This window comes from Coptis chinensis, chromosome 9 (assembly GCF_015680905.1).
Source record: "Coptis chinensis isolate HL-2020 chromosome 9, ASM1568090v1, whole genome shotgun sequence".
NCBI lineage: Eukaryota > Viridiplantae > Streptophyta > Magnoliopsida > Ranunculales > Ranunculaceae > Coptis > Coptis chinensis.
Genome location: NC_141464.1, coordinates 32,232,342 through 32,254,582, shown reverse-complemented (window position 1 = coordinate 32,254,582; position 22,241 = coordinate 32,232,342). Strand labels below are relative to the sequence as shown.

The window sequence follows — 22,241 nt, the reverse complement described above, 5'->3', positions numbered from 1 at the left end:
TAATACTTAATAGACCGATCAGCTAATTGCAACGTCATTTTAGTGGGTTGCATCTCATCTAGACCTATTTGTCTATATAAATAAAACGGGAGTAAGTTAACACTAGCCCCCGTGTCTAATAACGCTGTCGTCAGATAGGAATCTCCTAAGGTGCATTGTGCGATGGGGGGGCGACCGTGGTCCTTGTACTTAACAATTCCATTATGTTCGATAGAGTTAGGAATTGTTCTGTTAAGAAGGCGTCTTTTGGTATATTGGTCTTACGCCTAGTAATACACAACTCCTTAAGAAACTTAGCATGGTGTGGTAGCTTTTTAATAGCTTCGAGGAAGGGAAGGTTTATAGTTAGATTCTTGAAAACGTCCCTAATCTCCTCATAATTAGTATCCCCAGTTAACATGGCTAATTTTTGTGGAAACGGTGGTTTCTCTCTATATTTAGCAATTATATCACCTGGATGTTTAACCTTGGCTTTCTGTTTCTTAGGTTGTGTTGTAACTGGTACCTCTACAGTGGTAGGCTCTTCAGTTTCTATTTCGGTATCTAGTAAAGTAGCAGGTATAGGGGCTACTGGTAGGGTAACTATAGGCATAGTTACTTTGCTATCAACCACTCTGCCAGAACGGAGAGTGGTGATGGCCTTTAGCTCACCTACATTTTCATATTCATTACTAGTATTATTGGTTACCTCAAAGGCTGTGTTTGTTGTTTTAGGATTAGGTATTGCGTGACCTGGAAACACACCTTTTGGTTGGGCTTTATCTTGGGCCAACTGTTGGCTTAAATTATTAACGGATTGTAGAAGCTGTTGGTTAGATTGAGCCATGGTTTGGAAAAAGTTTTTGGCTCACTTGTATGGAGGTGTCAAGACGATCCGGTTGTGTGGGTGTAGTAGTCACGGGTGTTGTGGATGGAACTATTTCGCGGAATTATTTATGGGTGGATTTTGATAATTATTATTTACCTAACGATACCTCTATTAGCATTATACTTATTATAACTACCTTGACCTTGTGCTTGACCTTGTCGAGGTTGCACTTGGTTGTTATAATTATTAAAATTACCCCGACCACTCGCCCTTGTCGTGGTGGAGTTTGGTTAAAACCGTAAATTGGCCTAACATATTGATTATTGTACCGGAGGTGTGGCGTGTTGGTTATTTCTCCAACCCGAAGTTGGGATTTTGTCTCCAAGGGGTTAGGTTCACTATTAATGGAACAAGCCTGTTCATAGGCTATAGGACAGTGGAAGTCGGGATGCTTAGGGCTCCAATAGAAACTACATGGATTTGAATTTACATTCATGACGGGGATAGGCTTTTGTTGAACAGAAATGGCCTCTACCTTTTTAGTGAGTGATTCGATTAGAGTTTTAAGCTCGGGATCGTGTTTAATTTCAAACATACCGGCGGCCTTAACTGTATTTGAAGAACTAGCGGAGCGGTGGATATCATCACTACCCCCCCAGTTGTTATTTCGCTTAGTTTGATCCTCTAAAAATTTATAAGCCTCCGAGGCTCCTTTGCTTAAGAAACTACCCCCATTCATTATGTCTAGGACTTCTTTATGGTGGTGTAGAAGTCCTTTGAAAAAGGCATGAACTAACGTGTCTTTCGCTAAGTTATGATGTGGACACTCTATAAGGAGATCGGTGAAACGATTCCAAGCCTCTGAAAATGATTCATGAGGATTTTGTCAAAAGAAATGAATCTTGGAAAGCATCCCATCCGTTTTTTAGGGGTGGGTAAAATGTTCCATAAATAAATTGAACAAATTTAGCCCACGAGTCCACAGAATTAGGCGTTTGGGCAGTTAACCAAGACGCCGCCTTATCGGCTAAGGTGAAAGGGAATACCCTGAGTTTAATTTGTTCCGCACCAACCGTAGGATGGTGGAATATTGTTAGGACTTGTTCAATCCTACGCATGTGCTGATAAGGTTTTTCATGGTCTAACCCATGAAAAACGGGTAACAAATTAAAAATATTTGGGGGGATTCGGAAATCCCCAACTGGGTCTGCTAGAACGATGCAAGATTTAGGGCTATCGCTCAAGGCTTTGTAGAAGTCAGAGAGAGGAGTCTCTTCGTCTTCAGGCATTATATCAGGTTGTGTGTGTGAAATAGTAGCTAGAGGTGTAGTCAGTGGTATACTAGATAGACTTGTTTGTTGACGTTGTTGTGTAATTACGTTCAGTGTTTTTGTTCGACCAGACCTTAATCTCAAACAAGGCTAAGACCAAACTTAGCTAAACACATCAACACTCCAAACAAATCTGATATACTAGTATAAACCTCTAACAGGAGATGCGAGGTGTGGAAGAAAGGAATACCTGATTACGTCCTTGCTTCACTTATAAATAGCGTCCTGTTTACGCGTGTTCAGTGTATATAACAAGTTAGAACACTGAAAAACTTGAAAAATCAAAGTTCGAATCAAAACTGTGGAAATCCGAAATATTCCTCTTAGGGTGCAGGTCGCACTCACTTTGGGCGCGGTCGCCGGTTAAGTTCAAGTTACACGGTGTTTAAGCAGGTCGCTCGATAGCCGATAGCTTGGAGTTTGAGCTCCTTTTGAAGCGAAAAAAAAAAAAAAAAAAATTCCGAGGAAATTTAAAGCTGAAAAAGACAACCACAGTTAGAATCGAACAAGGGTGGGTGAGTGAAATGGGACTTTAAGAAGAGTTGTTATACTACGAAAACAATGCGAAAGTGAAACTAAGATGGCAGTGGCGCCATTTCATAAAACATAAAATTGATAGTTTACCTACGAAATGAACGATAAAACTCAAAATATAAGTAAACTAAAACTTTCTTATGTGCCTATATTTTATCAAAGATTCTACTCTCAATCCTATGAGATATAGTGGAGTAGATGATTCGTTCCACTCCTAGTCCTTCCGCATGATGTGTTCTCTACGTATAAGTAATCTTAACTAAAAAGTCTAATGAGAGATTTATGAAATGGCAACTAAACTACGATGCAACTACCCACAAGATGCAACTAGTCGACTATTAGAACAACTATGGGAATGCTACGTTGATTCTATGATAAGGAGTTAGAGGGGGATTGATTCCACCTTAACTCGACTTAATCCTACTAACGACGAATCGTCGTAATCCGAATTGAACTGCTTCGCAGAACAATATGGTTACTCTTAATCCCTAATTACACATGGCATTTCTACCAATTCATAACTAGCATGTGAACGATTATACCCATTCTCATGGTGAACTAATCATTTCTAGAGTGAAAAGGAAATTACGATGACTCTACGATAATCGGAATCAAGCTTTCATCAAGGCTTCTCAACCCCCTCAAATGGAGGGTTAGCTGAGAATCATTATGCTATCATTCCCAATGGAATTCAAACAAGACATGATATCAAGATTTGAACTTTGCTTATTTAAACTCAATGGAAACTAATCATGCAATAATTTAATTAAACTAATAATGACATCAATGAATTGCAATAGATGTTTAATAGAAAATGAAGCTAGATTATAAAAACAACTAACTTTATTAATCTAATGAAAAGTAACAATGATTCAATAATCTATATTAAAACAAGGTATGAAAACTAATTAATTAATGGGATAAAACTCAAAACTAGATCTAGATCTATCTTTTTCTAACCCTAAACTCCATTAACATTAGCTTCCTAACCTAACTTATTTTCTAACCTAACTATCTACCATTAACAAAGAGTCAAGCTCTTGTTTTTATACTTTCAGATCCAAAAATCGTGCATGGGCTTGGAGCCATGTTTTGGGCCGGAGAATCAGGCCCAAAACCCAATTCTTTCAGTCCAAAATGGCCTCTTCAGCTGTAGTTGGCTTCAACAGACTTTTCGTCTACTTCTGCTCCTCTGATTGGGTCAAGGCTTAAACCATTGGAAAGCTCTTTCTGATCCGGTCGTTTTGACATAAGGTAGGCCCAATTCTGAGGTCTGAGTCCAAAGATACGGCTTTCGGAAGTTCTGCTGACTTTGTGTGCTGTTTCTACCCGCGTCGATTTTTCAGCTTTTAACCGGGCTTTAGAAAGGCTTTGTCTTCTTCAATCTTGGCCTTTAATCACAGAACTCCTTAGTAACCAACCTTTGCTCCTTTATCTCGCTAAAGTGGCACATTTCTGCACATAATGGACTTTGAAGCCTGAAATGCATAAAACACGAATGTCGATATTAACTCTTAATTATTACTCACATAATTGGTCTAAAAGTATGACTGTTACAGGGTTAAAACTACAGTTTTGGGCTCTTATCAATTTGTATGTACAAAATGGGTGTCTAGAATTCAAAAAAATTGAATCAAACATAACATTATATAAAAAAAATAAATAGAAAGATAGAACAGTTACTTGAAACAGAGCTATATATTTATTTTGAATCAAGCAAGCAGTACTCCAGTCGATATAGCCTCAAATAAAAATCTAGTGATATCAACAAGAGAGACAATAAGTTCATAACTTCATTGCTTGATTTAATGATTTATTTATTTTGAACTTGGATAAACATAACATTGATGTCTCTGTCTCCATTTCTATAAATTGAAAAAATTAAAAATATAAATAACTTAAACAGTAAAAAATCCCAATGTACATAAACAGTGTAAATAACTTAAACATCAAAACTCTGACAGAGTTCAAAACTCTGAAAGAGTTTAAAACTCTGATAGAGTTCACCGAATATGCTACTTCACCGAACTCTGACAGAGTTCAAAACTCTGATAGAGTTCACCGAACTCTGACAGAGTTCACCGAATATGTTACTTCACCAAACTCTGACAGAGTTCACCAATATGCTACTTCACCGAACTCTGACAGAGTTCAAAACTCTGAAAGAGTTCAAAACACTGATAGAGTTCACCGAACTCTGACAGAGTTCACCGAATATGCTAATTCACCGAACTCTGATAGAATTCAAAACTCTGACAGAGTTCACCGAATATGCTACTTCACCGAACTCTGACAGAGTTCACCGAATATACTACTTCACCGAACTCTGACAGAATTTAAAACTCTGACAGAGTTCACCGAATATGCTACTTCACCGAACTCTGACAGAATTTAAAACTCTGACAGAGTTAACCGAATATGCTACTTCACCGAACTCTGACCGAATTTAAAACTTTGACAGATTTCACCGAATATGCTACTTCACCGAACTCGACCGAATCACGACGAGTTCAAAACTCGGGCGAGTTCAAAACATGAAGAATAGCATGAAGTTCAAAACTTCGACAAAGTTCAAAACTCGGCCGATCACGCATGAAGAATACGACAAAGTTCAAAGCTCTGACAGAGTTTACCGAACTCTGACAAAGTTCAAAACTTTGACAGAATACGACATGAAGAATACGACAGAGTTCAAAACTCTGACAGAATACGGCATGAAGAATACGACATAGTTCAAAGCTCGGCAGAGTTCAAAACTCGGCGAGAATCACGGCATGAAGAATACAACAGTTCAAAACTCGACAGTTCACCGAACTCGACAGAGTTCAAAAACTCGAACAGAGTTCAAAACTCGGATCGACGAGTTCAAAACTCAGAATATGAAGAATATTCAAAAAAACTCGGCAGAATCACGGCATGAAGAATAGGACAGAGTTCAAGCTAATTAAATACCATTCAAACTTCAACGAAAATACCATTAAAACTAATTAAATACCATTAAAGCATGAAGAATACGGCAACGAAAATACCATTAAAGCAAAGTTTACTTCCAATATAGAAACTTGTTTACTTCCAAGTTTCGCGTTTTAAACAACAATATAAACAATTTCATACCCAATTCATACTTGTTTACTTGTCTAAGTTCATACCCAATTTCGCGTTTTAAACAACAATATAAACAACATCCAAGAATAAAGTTTACTAGGTTAGTTCATACTCAATTTCGCGTTTTAAACAACAATATAAACAACATCCAAGAATAAAGTTTACTAGGTTTATTTCAAACGAATCCAAGCTAATTAAATAACAAATCAAACGAATTAAAAGTGGAAAAATACCTTAATCCAGAAGCTTGGTTCAAACTGGAGAAGAAGAAGCCGAGAGAGAGAGAGAGAGAGAAACCCAATTTCGTGTTTTTTGTTATTTTTGTTATTTTTTTAATTTTGAAATACTTCGAAATTTTGAAATATCGGTTTTATCAGTGAATTAGATCTTCAGATCTTGAGGGCGAGATCGGACGGCTGAGGAGAAGAGTGAGATAAGAGTGGCACTCTAGACAAAAAAAAAGTGAAATTTCACGAAATATACTCACGAAAGATTTCAACATATTTCTCTAATATCTCTCTGATAGTATGATTTTTTTGAATTCTAGTTATAATCTAAAAAATAATATAAAAATATTAGGAGGGGTTGAATATAATTTGAGTGACGTGAATGAGGTTTTCTAAATTATTTTAAATAATATGAAGCTAATTCTAATTTCAATAAAGTGAGAGAGTTTTTGGTAAATTGTTTAGAAAGGAGGGAGCTTATTAGAATAATTAAAGGAGGTGGTTCTAAAATCATAAAATAGAGAGATTACAAATACACAGTTCAGTTGAGAAATTTTCCTCCTAAAGATTGGGCTATCATATAGTGTAGAGATATCTCAATTAACGAAAAAAAAAATCTTTATATCATATCTCCAAACATAACGTTCTCCCCTCGTCTTCTCTTTCTCTCTCATGCAGTTCCTCTTTTCTCCATTTCTACTAGCAAAAGCAATGAACTCTCTCCCCTTCCCGAAAGCAAAAGCAGTGTGACTCTCTCCCCTTCCCCAAAGCAAAAGCAGCAGCGTGACTCTCTCCCCTTCCCCAAAGCAAAAGCAGCGTGACTATTATTGAATTGGTTTTGAGTATTGCTTACTTGGATTTGCGCGTACTCAATTTGAGGTTTGTGGAATTGTGGTTTTTATTGCAACAATTCTATTTCAGTTGTGAATTTCTTTTGTCCATTTGACCATTTCATGCCTTTTGTATTGATAGAGGCATGATTTTCTTAAAAGTCTTGCGGTCAGTTCGACCATTTAGTCCATGCCGTTGCAAGTATTCAACATGGGCATTACGAGTAGTGATTTCGGCGAGCACCCTCTTTTGAACATCATCTACTTGTAACATCATCGGCGTTACTCTCGACAAATCTTGGACAGCAGAACTTAATTTACCTTGGTTTTAATTTCCTACTTCTCAAACAAATTGGTGGTGCTTTGGTGGAGTCAAACAGGGCAGTGCTGTATCTTGGTGATTGTTGGTTAAGCCATTAGCCTTTGCTTCAACATATTGGTGCCACTGTATATATTATCCAGTACTACAAAGCAACTCTACTCTGCCTATCCTAAGAAGAGAACGTTGAAGAAAGCAAGAATAGAAAAGAGAGAAAGAAAGAATATAAAGTTGAAGAAGACCAAGTATGACACGAGATATGGGCAGGTTTCACTCGCTGCGGCAATGACTAAGGTCAAGCTTGCGGCTTCTCTTGGGGCTTTATTAGTCTGGCTGTTGTGCATTCGGTGGCTCGTGTCCGGTTCATTTTTGATTCAAGAAACTCTTCCCTCTTGGTTTCTATCCGTGCATGGGCCGGCGCAGGATGGAGGATATGGAGGGATGGGTGCAATCTTTGCGGGGATACGCGACTTGCATACTTTGCATTATGTGTGGAACGTTTGCACGGGGTGGATTCGGTATCATCGTTCAAAGCGGCGGCCTAAAGTCATTGGTGCGACTTTGAATTCATGGCTAGTGCACTTGATGAGAATATTTCACTTTCGGTTGTGATTGGGCAACTTGGCGTGCATATGTATCGGGTTTTGTGAGCTTGATGGTGGGGTGTACACCAATATGGCTGTCGAAAGTGGATATGGATGTATTAAAGAGACCGAGAAAGGGTTGAGGCAGTGGAATGAGGAGGAACTTGCTCGCTCTGCTAGGAAGAAGTGGAATTGGAGCAATGGGGCGGCTGCACGGCCGATTATCAGAATCTAGTAATATACCCGACATATAACAATTTTGGAGTGATCTAACACCATAGTTGTACATTACTTTCAGATGTCAGAGGTTGCTGCTTGTAACTGATGAAAACACTATGCTAGTTTAGTTTTTTGTAGAACCATCGAATATGTACAATTGTAAGTAATGTGAAATGGGTTTTGAATTTTTCAAGTGGATGAAAGCAATTCTTTTCATCTTTTTTTTTTTCAGATGTAGAAGTTCCTGTTTGTACCTCAAGAAAACCTAACACCGAGTTCTCTGTAGAACCAACATGTTCCTGGATGAATTTGAGGAGTATTGCTGAGAGGAAATTGAGTGATTTGAGTCAGCATAGAGAGTTGATATGGTGGGGTGGAACTTCTTTGGAAATCACAAGAGCATATCTCCAACTTTTGCTCTTTAATTTTCAGTCTAGACAAAAATTTATTTGGATGTTTTCCTCATTTCCCTCATAATATGGTTATCAAATCTGTTTGGAACAATTATCTATGAGACATCATCTATATCCCCACCGAAGGTATACTGGTTTCCATTTATGCAAATTAGGCAAGATTGAATGCAAAAATAAAATGGACTAACTGGACCACCTTGTGGCAACCGACAACCCGACATAGAATTGGCTTTTTGTATGTAAAATCACCTCATTTTGTCTTTTCAAAACAGAATATGAGACTCTAAGAACCCAATTGTACAAAAATGACGTCAAATTGGAAAACCCCGACAAAATTCAAACAAAGATAAATTTTCCTGTCTTTCACATAGTGACAGTATGAGCTTATACTTTTTCCTGTTTTACACAAGGTGCCAATTAATACATTTGCTCTTCCAAAAGTGTAACTAGTTACAGCTTTTCTGACATCAATAAAACAAGAAAATAAGAAATGCATCGCCAAGTGCTATGCTGCTGGGAGCTGGGTGCTAGCTTTCTTGGAAGGAAATTCTTGTTCAGTTACTAAACATCCATTATACTGCTATAGTTGTCTTTTTAAACTTTTATTTTCAGAAACTCTTGATAATCAACTCTTGATCATTAATATCTTTAGTATTCTGACTAATTTTACAAGACACCACAATGTCCATACATATGAAGGACCAATTCGGATCTTCCTAGATAATAGAGAACCCGAAATTACAAAGAAAAATATAAATGTATCCACTTCAGAGGTGTGTTTAGGGCCTAATAAGGATTAATGAGAGCAAATGAAACTAAGTGTAGGTCCTCACCCGATTAGCCGCCCTCCGAAGTTTAAAACCCAAAATGCCTCGTGGATAACGCGCCATTATTGCCATTATGACCCATTATGATAAGATTTGCCACTCGTTCATCTATTGGGTTCATCCATTGAAGAGCAATCTCTGTTCTAAGCTGCAGCCTTGTATGTAGGATCACCACCGCACCGCCGTCGTCGATGGTGAAGTAACTGCTTTGTGCAAGACACCGTAAGGTGATGAAAGTGTTGTTGCTTGGGGACTAGTATCCCTGCTCCCTTCCCAATCATCACCATCGATTAAGAGCCCCGCCGCTATTGAAGTTCCTCGCTATCGTTAAACAAACCCAAATCAGATTGTAACAAGAACCCTAGCCACTAGACTAAACAAACAAAACAAACCCAAATCAGATTAAAGGCGAGAAAAAACCAAAGCAAATTTATCAAAGAAATGCAACCAGATAATGAATCTAACAACCCCATGGAAAGATTTGAACGAATGAGAACAACAAAAAATTCCATTTTATTAAACATAGATAACCACAGAAGCACGTGAGTGAATCCAAAACCTCATGGAAAGATCTCGACCATAATAAGAACAAATCTGTTTGATAAGCATATAAAACAGTGAAAAAGCAAGAAAAAAAGAGCAAACCCAAATCTAATCATGACAAAACAAGAAACCCCATTTTTAATTAGTCAAACATAAGTATATATTAAATCCAAAAACCCATAAAAAGTTTCCAAAAATGAGAACAACAAAACCACATGAAAAATATTAATTGAAAATGGACTGAGAACAACAGGATTCATATTCATCTTCTATATATTCTACTAAACAATTTTTTTGAATAGGAAATTGGTTGGGACTTCATCGAGAAGGTAAGTGTTCCTCTCTTACTGACTTTTGAAACTCCCCTGCATGGAGAACAAATATTTTATGTACAAATTAGGTCGTTATTGTTCTAGGATCTTTGAACAAATTATTACGGTATAACGCCTTTACGTGTCAGACTCTAAGTTCAAGTACTGTAAGATAACCACTAATTCCAAATCTGCGCCAAGAACTTGGGGATTTAAATGTAACAACTAGCTAGGCCATTAAACGACAAAAGAGTGTAAATTTAATTCAATTGAAAACATTGGCGACAACGGTTATGAACTGATCATATCCATTTAACACAATCAAGCTACAAGTGTTCTGTTAATTACAGACAAAATCTAGCAGGAATCACATGTATCCACAACTATCTATAACAGTAAGAGACCGTGAAAGCAATTTGAATTACTTTCAATCAAAAGCATGCCTTAGGAGTCGAATAAACTAAGGCCACCACAACAAAATCAACCTAATCAAAAGAAAGCTCTCCATCTACATTGAACGTGTGCTACCGCCTACTGGCCAAGACATCAAAATAAGAAAAGATTTCTCTATCAATTAATAGCATTATAACAACTGATTGACTACAACAATTGATCGAAGACTAGCGTAGATGAATCAACAAATAAATGAGAAATTCATATTGACTTAATTAATCAACTCAATTATATAATGTCAAGCAATCAAGATCAGATATATAAATCTTTCATTTCAATATCTCATATAAAAACCATATTCAAAACCAAGCATTTTTTTAATACGGCAATCGTCGGACTAACCTGAATCAAATCATACTCAAACAAACCTCTACCATGCAAGCACAGAAAGATACAACATAACCCCATTCATCCTATTATAAGAAAAGAAAACTTCAATACATCTAAATCAAGTGCACATGCAAGAAAAATCATAATTTGGATACATAACTAAAAGAGAAATCGAAATAAACAAAACTCCATTAGTTTTAAACTCATATATTACCAATGCATGTTTTTCCCCAGCTTCAAAGATGCATCTTTGCATACTAGTATATTGAGAGTAAAGTTGAGAAAGAGAATTTGCAGAGTTCTGAATGTTGAATGAAGATCTCTCTGTCCATCTCTTCAAAGAAAAGAAAGATCATTTCTTCATTTACTATCCATAGATTTTTTTCAAACTTTATTTGTTCTTTCTCTCTAAGTACTTTGCGACTATGAAGTTGACTAACATGAAGAGAAGAAGAAGAAGAAGACATGGTTATTAACGTTTTTGTAGAAAAAAAAATGCTAGAGCTGAAGGGGTTTGTTGTTATTGGACAAATGGCAAATTTGGTTAGGTGGATTGAAACGAATATGAGTATGTGACTAAGAAAATGTAATTATTCTTTTGCTGGGGATTTCAGTGTTGAAACTGAAATCTTTACTGGGATTCTTTTCTACTTTATGCCAACTCTCTGTCTGTGGAAAAAAAGAAGTTGGAGAGAGAATAACAGAGAGGGAGAGAGGGAGCGAGTGAGAGAGTTTTGAGAAAACCCTTCGCGAGATTATATTTTGAAATTTCGATTTTTAACTAAAGTCTGTAAACTATATATATATATATATATATACAGTTTTGCTCTAGTCAGGACTTCCCGGATAAAAAAACTTCCGGACTAAACAAATTCACGTGACTTTTTTCTCTCTCTCTCTTTTCTCTCCACTTTTTTCTCCAACCCCACCTTTTCTCTCTCCTCTCTCACTCTTTTATTAATTTTCTTTTACCCCACACACTCTCTTTCTCTCTCCTCTCTCTCCTCTTTTTCAAACAATTTCACGTAACTTTTTTTTTCTCTCCTTTCTCTCTACTTTTTTCTCCGACCCCACCTTTTCTCTCTCCTCTCTCTCTCTCTACTTTATTGATTTTCTTTGACCCCACACACTCTCTTTCTCTCTCCTCTCTCTCCTCTTTTTCAAACAATTTCACGTGAGTTTTTCATTCTCCTCAATTTTTTCTCTCACGCCTCTCTTCACTCTATCTTTAATTTCTTTTTTCACACTTCCCAACTTCCGACCCCACCTTCACACTCTCACATCAATATCACCACCGCACTTTTTTATTTTTCACTTTTTAAGAGTGTTCCAACGTGGAACAAAATAGTCAACGCTATACTACTCTTGCTTTTCAGCATCAGTACACTAGTAAGCTCAATTTTTTCTCTATTTTTTTTTTTCAAATTTTTATTATTAAATGCTAACTAATTATATTCTGTTTTCAACATATTGGGGTGGTATATTTAATTTATATACATTTAATTTCTCAAGAATTATTATTAAATGCCAACTAATTATAATTTTGCTCATATTTTGAAATTGTTATGTGTAGCATCTATTGAATGGATATGGAGTTTGAACATTTTGACTCAGATGAAGAAGGACAGTCTGATATGGTTTATATGCCTGAAGTAAAAGAAGATTGCAAACCGAAAATAGGACAAGAATTTCACTCTTTGGATGAAGCTTATGAATTTTACAACACTTATGCAAAAGTGGCTGGATTTAGTATACGAAGTAATTCTACTAAGAAGGATAAAGAAGGCAATGAAATAACTAGGAAGGAGTACTGTTGTTTCAAAGAAGGGAAACCTAAACAGAAAAATAAGAGAGAAAAGAAAAGGCGACGGGGGATTGTTCGTGAGGGTTGCAAGGCAAAATTGTCAGTTTTGAAGAATAAATTGAAGTCGGGTTACAGCGTCAGCCAATTTATTGAGGTCCACAACCATTCACTTTCTACCCCTCATAAAGTACATCTGTTGAGATCTCACCGTGGCGTATCTGATACAAAAAAGTCATTGTCTAATCTTTTATCATCTGCTAATATACCTATAAACCAACAAATTAGTATTCTTTCAATGGAAGCGGGTGGAATAGAAAATATTGGTTGTACAGAAAAAGACCTTAGAAATTTTGTTAGAGATTCAAAGAGCTTAGTAGATGGGCATGATGTAGAGATATTGATGGAATATTTTTTGTCAGAGCAAGAAAAAAATTCTTCATTTTCTTTCAAAACTGAGATTGGAGACGAAAATAGGTTAACTCATTGTTTTTGGGCTGATGCAAAGGCAATAAAGGCGTACAAGCTTTACGGTGATGTAGTAGTGTTTGATACAACCTACAAAACCAATAAATATGGTATGATATTTGCACCATTTGTAGGGGTGAATAAACATCGCCAGACTGTAATATTTGGTTGTGCATTCCTGTGTGACGAGACGACAGAATCATTCATTTGGCTACTCCAAAAATGGATGGAAGTAATGTCAGTTGGCCCTCCCAAAATGATTATCACCGATCAAGACCCCGCTATGTCAAAAGCTATTGCTCAAGCTCTTCCAAATACATATCACCGATACTGCATTTGGCATATTCTGAACAAGTTTTCTGAAAAATTGGATGCAGTCATCTATAGAGATCACTATACTGCGTTTCAAAATTGCATTTGGAATACAGAGTCTGGGGAAGAGTTTGAGGCAATGTGGCAAGAAACAATAGGGAAAAGCGAACTAAAAGATAACACTTGGTTAGTCATTTGTATGGTATCTGCGGTCCAAAGTGGGTTCCGTCATTTGTGAAACACATTTTCGCTGCCGGCATGTCAAGTAGTCAAAGGGCGGAAAGTTCACATGCATTTTTCAAGAGGTATGTCTCTAAAGAAAATTCTTTAAATGAATTTGTTACGCGATTTAATAGGGCACTTTGTTGGATTTTTATCGATATCTCATGCATGATTCCTATGATATATACAATTACGTTATACCACATGCATAAAATAGCGCAGCGGAAACAGAAGATCGTACCTTGGTCACAGCTTTCAATTTGAAGTTCCAAGCTTTGATCTACAGGAGAAGATGTTCTTGACACACTCAAGATCTTCTTCTTCTTAACTTTGCTTGAGTCAAGTTCCAACCACGAACGGAAGCAACCTTTTTTTTCACGAACCAAGAACCAAGAACCCGACAATGGCTAGGGAGGATACCACCTATGGAATCTCCACAAATTACTGGCTTCTACTTTAGAAAATGTTGGAGGCTGCCATTAAAGGAGAGAGAGCTTTTCTTGTTGTTCAGATGATTAATATGTGAGAGGTGGGGGGTCTATTTATAGAGGTTCCCACCTCCTCAATATTGGATAGGATAGAGTCCTATACTCATCTAATATCAGATAGGATAGAGTTATATACTCATCTAATATCTGATAGGATAGAGTCCTATACTCATCTAATATCAGATAGGATAGAGTTATATACTCATCTAATATCTGATAGGATAGAGTCCTATACTCATCTAATATCAGATAGGATAGAGTCCTATACTCAGTGGTTTATCCTTATCTTGGTGGGCGTCTATCCAACCTTATTTCCAACATCTCCCACTCGCCCACAACGGCGAAGAAGGTTTCTAAGAGAAGCATTTAAGTAGAATGCTTAGCCATTTGTGTGTCTCACACGGCAAATGGTTCGTGTGACCCTAGCACACGTATCATGATATCTGTGAAGTAGCAAGTCGCAATGAAAAGCACGACACGCTGATCTACCATGAAAGTGATCTTAAAGAAGATGAATCCAAAACCTAATATCCGAGAGTGTGTGTGTATACCCCAAGATCTGTTTGTTTCATCACTTTGACAAATAGCACTCATCCCTATGAGTCCACACCATAAAGTCAAAAACGTATCACATGATTCACAATTATCATCAATTGTCCCGCCGGTAGAATCCCAAATGATTGTGTGATAAACCTTCAGCTTCTTTTACCCTTTGCACGCAAGTCATTGTCGCCGAGTTCTACCAACTTCCCAAGATGCATCCAAATGACCTTTTTAGTAAGAGCTTGTGGGGAGCAAACCAAAGTTACGAGTAGTCCTCTTATTTTCTTGACAAGGTCAAAAGTTCAAGGAGGTACCATTCGATATGTTTTAAACAAAAATATATCAATAGAGCTCACATAGCAAGAATTTTAGGGATATTTCTTTTCTTGCTCTCGTGTGGTCAACTATACACATGTTGTGTGAAAACATGTCATGGCAAGAGTATCTAATTTGTTTACTCAACAATAGATATCTGTATGTCCACTCATACCATGCAAGTGTTGTCATCCCTAATGACAATTCCAAGGATACTATGCTCCCACTTGGCAACAACCGCTTGTAGGTTTAGACGTAATCTTCCCTATGAAGCCTGTTTCTTCTTATCCAATTATAAGAAGGGGCATGACTCGCACTAGGTCCACCCTTCCTATAAGGTTTAGTGACTTGTCAAGCTAAACTCCCAATCGCTTAAAATGGAAGTGATCGTTCATGTGAGTGAACCAAATAACCCTACCGACATACATATGAGATGATAAAATGTTATAATGAGAATGCAATCGATCCGAAAGAATGCACTTTTATTCATTAAACCATCAAAGTGTTCTTAACATAATCACATCCTCTTTAACCCAAGCATTTTTACATGTGCAAGGAAGAGTTCCTTTGAATAGGTTTGGTCAGTGATCCGCAAACCATCCGATCGCTGGATATATGTTGTAGAACCACTTTCTTTTTCAAATCATTTGTCGTGACGTAGTGGTATTTTAACTCTATATGCTTGGTTCTTCCATGGTACTTTGGATCTTTAGCATATGCAAGAGCAGCCATGCTGTCAGTCCAGATGTGAACTGGTTCAGCAGCTCTTGAGAACACTGACAAGTGTTTGATGAATCGTCTGAGCCACACAGCCTCCTGTGTGGCAGAGCAACATGCAATATACTCAGCTTCCATAGTTGAAAGTGCTATGGAAGTTTGCTCTTGCTGCTCCAGGATATAGCACCTCCATTCATTATGTAGGTATATCCTGAAGTTGACTTCCTCTCATCAAGGTCTCCAGCCCAGTCGGCATCGGAGTACCCAATCAGCTTAAGATCTTTCCCTTGGTAGACAAGTGAGTAGTCCACGGTGCCTTTTAGATACCTCATTATCTTCTTGACAGCCTTCCAAAGCAGCGCGACCCGTGATTTGTTTGGAACCTTGATACTAACCCAACTGCATAGCAGATGTCTGCCTTTGTACACAACATTGCATACATAAGGCTTCCGACTGCGCTTGAGTATGGTACATTTTTCATAGCCTGAGTTTCAGTAGGATTCTTGGGAGACATTTTAGAACTCAAAGACTCTCCTAGACTTACTGGGAGATCCACTTGCTTACAATCAGTCATGTTGAATCTTTCCAAAACCTTCTTGATATATGTCTCCCGAGACAAAGATAACAAAGCGTTTGGGCCGATCACGAAGTTATTTTAACTCCTAAGACATAACTTGCTTCACCCATGTCCTTCATTTTGAAGTTTAATGACAACCACTCCTTAGTGGAATTTATCAATACCTTATTGTTACCTGCTAACAAAATGTCATCCACATATAGAGATAGAATCACAAAACCATTTTTAGATGTCTTGACATATACCAATGGTCCTCATTTACCATTTCGAATTTGTCTTGAAGCATTGCTTCATGGAATCTCGTGATTCCACTGCCTAGAGGCCTGTTTTAAACCATATATGGATCTGCTCGGTTTACACACTTTGTGTTCCCCGACCTTTGATTGAAAAACCAAATGGGTTGATCCATATAGATTTCCTCTTGTAATTCTCCATTGAGAAAAACAGTTTTGACATCCATCTTGTAAAGCTCTAAATCTAAATGGGCAACCATTGACAAGAGGAGACGATGGAGGCAAATCTCACTACCGTGAGAAGGTGTCCTCATAGTCTATTCCTTCTTTTTGGGTGTAACCTTTTGCAACAAGCCTAGCTTTGAATTTGTCTATGTTCCTTCCGCAAGATTTTTTCTTGATCTTGAGAACCCACTTGTTCCCAATAGATCTCCCCGCTTGGAGGTAGATCAACTAAGTCCCATACTTTGTTTTTCTTCATCGACTCCAATTCTTCCTTCATAGCTTCCATCCACTTACTTGTATTGGACCCGTAAATAGCCTCCTTGAACGCTTTAGGTTCACCGATATTTCTCAGTAAGTGCATTGGTCATATTTATCTCCCTTCAATCTCAAACCGACGCTTGGGGATATGGCCTCTAACACTCTTACGAGGTTGGGATTGATCAATCATTTGACCAATGCCATTGTTACTAGAATCGGGTTGATGAAAGTTTCATCTTCCTTTGTTCATCGCCAGCTATAAGGTTATCAACTTCGTAAAGTTGTATATCCTTATCAACCTCACCCCTCATTGGGTATTGATCCTCTAAGAATCTGACGCTACGTGCTTCTATTTCTATTTGTGACATGCCCTCGAGTATCCTCCCCTAGGAAGACATACCCCTTAGAAGTCTCAATCAGATCGTTATAAAGATACACTTCTTTCCAGAGCACTCAACTTTCCAAATTCTCGATTTTGAGAAGTGACAAAGGCGCGACACCCCCATGGTCTAAGGTAGTTCAAAACGGGTTGTCTACCACCATAGTTCATAGGGTGTTTTGTCAACAGCTTTTGAAGGAACTAGGTTAAGTATGTGCGCAAATTGTTAACAATGCATTACCCCAAAATGAGATAGGCAAGTTAGCCTGAGCCATCATAGATCTAACCATGTCCAAAGAGGGTTCTATTCCTTCTCTCGAGACACCATTCTCACGAGGGGTATAAGGAATAGTTAGCTGTCTAGCTATACCCTTTATTTTCACAGAGTTCCTTAAACTCATCGAAAAGATATTCACGCCCCATGGGTCAGTTCTTAAGGCCTTTATTGTCCTATCAAGTTGATTCTCAACTAAGTTCTTGTACTTTTTAAAATAGTCCAAAGGCCCGATTTGTGAGACATCAAGTACACGGTCCCATAACGTGTATAGTCATCCAGGAAGGTAATGAAATACAAAGCCCCATGCCTTGTCAAGTTACATTCATTGGTCCACGATGTCCGAGTGAATAAGTTGTAAAGGATAAGTTGCCCTTTGGGGCTTTCCCAAAAGGTTTCTTGGTGGCTTTTCCAAAGAAGACAACTTTCACAGTTTTCCATTTTAACAGAGGTTAAGTTACCTAATAACCCTCCCCTTGCTAAGCGGTCTATCCTATTGTGTTTAATATGTCCTAGTCTAGCATGCCACAATTGGCAACCAACCATTTTAGACATAAAACTTCAGTTTGTGCTAAGTGTAATGTCATAAAAGAATTCATTAAATAAGCATGACCTATCAAACTCATTATTTAAAGATATCTCAAGCGAAGTTCGGGAAAAATTAAACACATAGGATTCTTGAAGTAATTTCAAAACTGATAAAAGATTTCTCCTAATTGAGGGTACAAAGAGTACTTCTTCAATAAGGATGGATCTCCCACTCGCAAAAATCCAACCTACAAGTGCCCTGCCCCAAAACATCGCAAACACTTTGGTTTCCCATGTGGACTCTCCGAAGTTCCTTGTGGAAGTTTCCGAAATCTTCAAATAGGGACCTATCCCGCTTATGTGGTCTGTCACGCTTTGAATCTACAATCCAATATTGTGATGAATCAGATAAAGATGACAAGATTTCTTATCACATTGACAAGATTTAAAAGTAAAACTCACTTCGGAGAAGGACATGCCCTAGCATAGTGTCCCATCCGATGACAACGGAAGCATTCAACACTAGTCATGTCTATCGACTTCCTAGGTTTCTTTTGTGTGGGTTAGGCTTGGCCTTTTCCTTGCCTTTCCCTTTTCCACTTTTCTTGTTCCAAGGAGCCTTCCTCTTTTGGAGTTGACAACATTTGCTTCAGTTTGAACAACGTGCTTTTCATTGAGAAGCCTTTGTTCCTCAAGCTCACATTTCCTTTGCACCGCAAAGTTTGTGATACCGTCGCCATCGCCAAGATAAGACGAAAATTGTTCCCAAGTTTTAGGTAAAGACCTAATGACAAATTTTTGAATTTGTTGTTCATTTGACAGACTTCGCCTCCGCTGGGCTAACTCAAGAACCATGTTTCTCATCACCGCAAATGTCATGTCATAGAGGTATGGGGCAGCTTTGATAAATTTGTCAAAGCTCATTTGTAGCCTCCTCACCGTGGCAGAGTCGTACCCCCAAGGTCCGCTTTATCGCTTCCCATAGCTCTTTTGCCGATCCAAGGCCATCATACCGCATCATGAAGTCATTCCTCATGGTGCCAAGTATGGCAATTCGGCAACATTATCTTTGCTTGTATACTCATTGTACTTTTAAGTACAAAGAAGATATAGCAGCTTGTGTTAATCCTTCAAATGTAGGTTTCAAGCATCGTCTCGCTTATTACATCAATGACCTTCCTATCCGCAATTAGCCTAACTTTCCTAGACCAAAGTTCGTAATTTTATCGCTTAACAAGTCCTTTTCGTAGCATCGTGAACGGGATTTTCCATCGGGTGCCATTCTATCAAGTTTGAATTCCAAAAATAAGATACTACTTAATAAGAATCATCTCTTAAATTTAAATCTAAGTAATCCACATTTTCACATATGAGATGATCATGATAATCTACTAGCATGATTCTAGCCATTAAATAAAATCAATGCATTTGACTATCAATAACATAGAATATGCAAAAATCTACTACTTAAATTTCCATTTCATAAAATTGTTTCTACAAAAAAAGAGTTTCCTATCTTTCAAAAACAATGTAGAACTAAACAGAGCTAGTCAACCATGAACATAGAAGCTTCCCTGGTGCCTGTGGGAGTCATCCTCATCCTCACAAATACTATCACCATTCAAAATTACTAGCCACTTCCTCTGCTTCCCGTGAGGTGGGAAAATAAACCCCGATGACACATCATATGGATTTGGTTCCTTAGCATCGTCCCCATAATCGATGTAGGAGATTTAGTGGTCGAGCCTCATTCCTATCTTGAATAGGACCGGGGCTCTTTGGTGTATATTCTCGTGATGGTGGCTCTGTCTCTATCTTATCGATTTCAAGACAAGAGGGCTTCAAAGTTCTCCTATATTGCTTTGCGATCATGCGTTTTTTGGAAGCCCGCCTCCCAAGATCCGTTCAGGCTTTTCCTACAAGTTTCGGGTCTATGTGACTTAGGCATTGTGGCCTTAGTTTTCATATGACCGCTGATAGAAAAACAAACAATTTTATATTCATGCAATAGTAAAAATCCAGATTCAAATAATTATCGCATGGTAAAAATAAACATCCTAATGTCAATTTTAATTGTGGAAAAATACATGTGAAAAAAAAAACTAAAATTTATAGAGAAATAATCTCGAAATAAATTTCCATGTAAAAATTTCTAAGAAAAAAAATTCCTAGAAAAAAAAAAAAAAATTTCCACTAATTATTTCCCATAAATAATTTATTTTACAAAAAAATTAAGCATATCTAATTAATTTTAAACAACCTAATTATTTAAAAATTAATTAAAAATATTTTGAAAAAACGATTTTTTTTCAAAATTTGTAGATCACAAGATCAAAACCGCAAACAAAAGCATGCAAACCATGGAAAAACCGCTCGATGCCAATGTTAGATTTTTTATCGATATCTCATGCATGATTCCTATGATATATACAATTACGCTATACCACATGCATAAAATAGCAAAATGAAACAGAAGATCGTGACTTTGGTCACAAAATTTTCAATTTGAAGTTCCAAGCTTTGATCTACAGAGAAGATGTTCTTGACACACTCAAGATCTTCTTCTTCTTAACTTTGCTTGAGTCAAGTTCCAACCACGAACGGAAGCAACCTTTTTTTTCACTTAACCAAGAACCAAGAACTGACAATGGCTAGGAGGATACCACCTATGGAATCTCCACAAATTACCGGGCTTCTACTTTAGAAAATGTTGGAGGTCGCCATTAAAGGAGAGAGAGCTTTTCTTGTTGTTCGATGATTAATATGTGAGAGGTGGGGGTCTATTTATGAGGTTCCCACCTCCTCAATATTGATAGGATAGAGTCCTATACTCATCTAATATCGATAGGATAGAGTTATATACTCATCTAATATCCGATAGGATAGAGTCCTATACTCATCTAATATCGATAGGATAGAGTTATATACTCATCTAATATCCGATAGGATGTAGTCCTATACTCATCTAATATCAGATAGGATAGAGTCCTATACTCAGTGGTTTATCCTTATCTTGGTGGGCGTCTATCCAACCTTATTTCCAACACACTTGAATACCAGCGTCATAAAGAATTGCAAGCTGATCATGTTGATAGCAATGAGCGTCCCGTGATGAAAACCCCAATTTCTATGGAGAAGCAGATGGCAGATATTTATACATTGTCTATTTTTCTTAGATTTTAGAATGAGTTGTGGGAGAGTTTGGAGTACTTTATTGAAAGTTCAGTAGAAGATGAAAATCAGGTTGTCTACATGGTGAAAAGGCCAAGTGCAAGAGATTCTAGACCGCGAAAAATTGTATATGATATGGTTCTAAATTTTGCTACATGTAGCTGCAAGAAATTTGAATTTGAAGGAATTCCTTGTAGACACATTTTGACTTACTTGAAAGTTAGTCAAATTGTTTACTTGCCGGATGCTTATATACTGAGTAGATGGAGGAAAGACACAAAATTGGAAGAAATAATATCAGATGGTGGGAAAGAGGTGAAAGAAAATAGTAACAACTTTATGTTGTTGAGGCACACAAAATTATCTCATCTTACTTCAAGGGTACTTGATGACGCTGTAGCTTGTGAAGAGGCAAGTGAAGTATATGAAGAACATTTGAAAGTTGTACATGAAAAGATTAAGGAAGTGCTTGCTATTAAAGGAGTTGGAATTTCTCTAACAGAAAAAACGCATCGACATGTGACTTTGAATGAGCCTAATCCTGTTAAAGCAAAAGGCAGTGGAAAACATAGATTACAAGGGGGAAAAGAGAAGGCACATGTTCAAGCAAGTCACCTAAGGCGTTGTAATGGATGTGGACTTACTCGGCAATCACATGACAAAAGAAATTGTCCGAAATTGATTGGTAATTTTCGATTGCTTACTATTTTTATTTAATATGTACTATTTTATTTTTATTTGTAATGAGCTTAATATTGGATTTTATAGGTTTAACTGGCACTCAAAGTTCGGCTGATGGTGGTGGTAACTCGTCAGCCTCTACAGAAGTTGAACACTTGCCTTGAGTGGACCATATAGTGAACTAGTGGCGCTATCCGTTTGTGAAATGGAGTTAG

The 22,241-nt window shown here is 37.5% G+C and overlaps 1 protein-coding gene, 1 long non-coding RNA gene and 2 pseudogenes across 2 annotated transcripts; all 4 read left to right on the top strand.

Moving 5' to 3' along the window:
- Nucleotides 1–1,617: 1,617 nt before the first annotated feature.
- Nucleotides 1,618–1,711, top strand: LOC147475587 (small nucleolar RNA R71; annotated as a pseudogene).
- Nucleotides 1,712–6,782: 5,071 nt separating this feature from the next.
- On the top strand, nucleotides 6,783–8,529 carry LOC147475585 (uncharacterized). The gene is made up of 2 exons (XR_015208425.1): nucleotides 6,783–6,884; nucleotides 8,190–8,529. It is a non-coding gene; the product is annotated as an uncharacterized LOC147475585 (long non-coding RNA).
- Nucleotides 7,026–7,992, top strand: LOC147475586 (mediator of RNA polymerase II transcription subunit 33B-like; annotated as a pseudogene).
- A 3,888-nt stretch (nucleotides 8,530–12,417) lies between the features above and the next one.
- On the top strand, nucleotides 12,418–22,190 carry LOC147475584 (protein FAR1-RELATED SEQUENCE 5-like). Its single transcript, XM_086585458.1, has 3 exons — nucleotides 12,418–13,601; nucleotides 21,507–22,030; nucleotides 22,114–22,190. The coding sequence occupies exons 1-3, from the start codon at nucleotides 12,418–12,420 to the stop codon at nucleotides 22,188–22,190; spliced, it is 1,785 nt and encodes a 594-aa protein (XP_086441584.1).
- The last annotated feature ends 51 nt before the right edge of the window (nucleotides 22,191–22,241 follow it).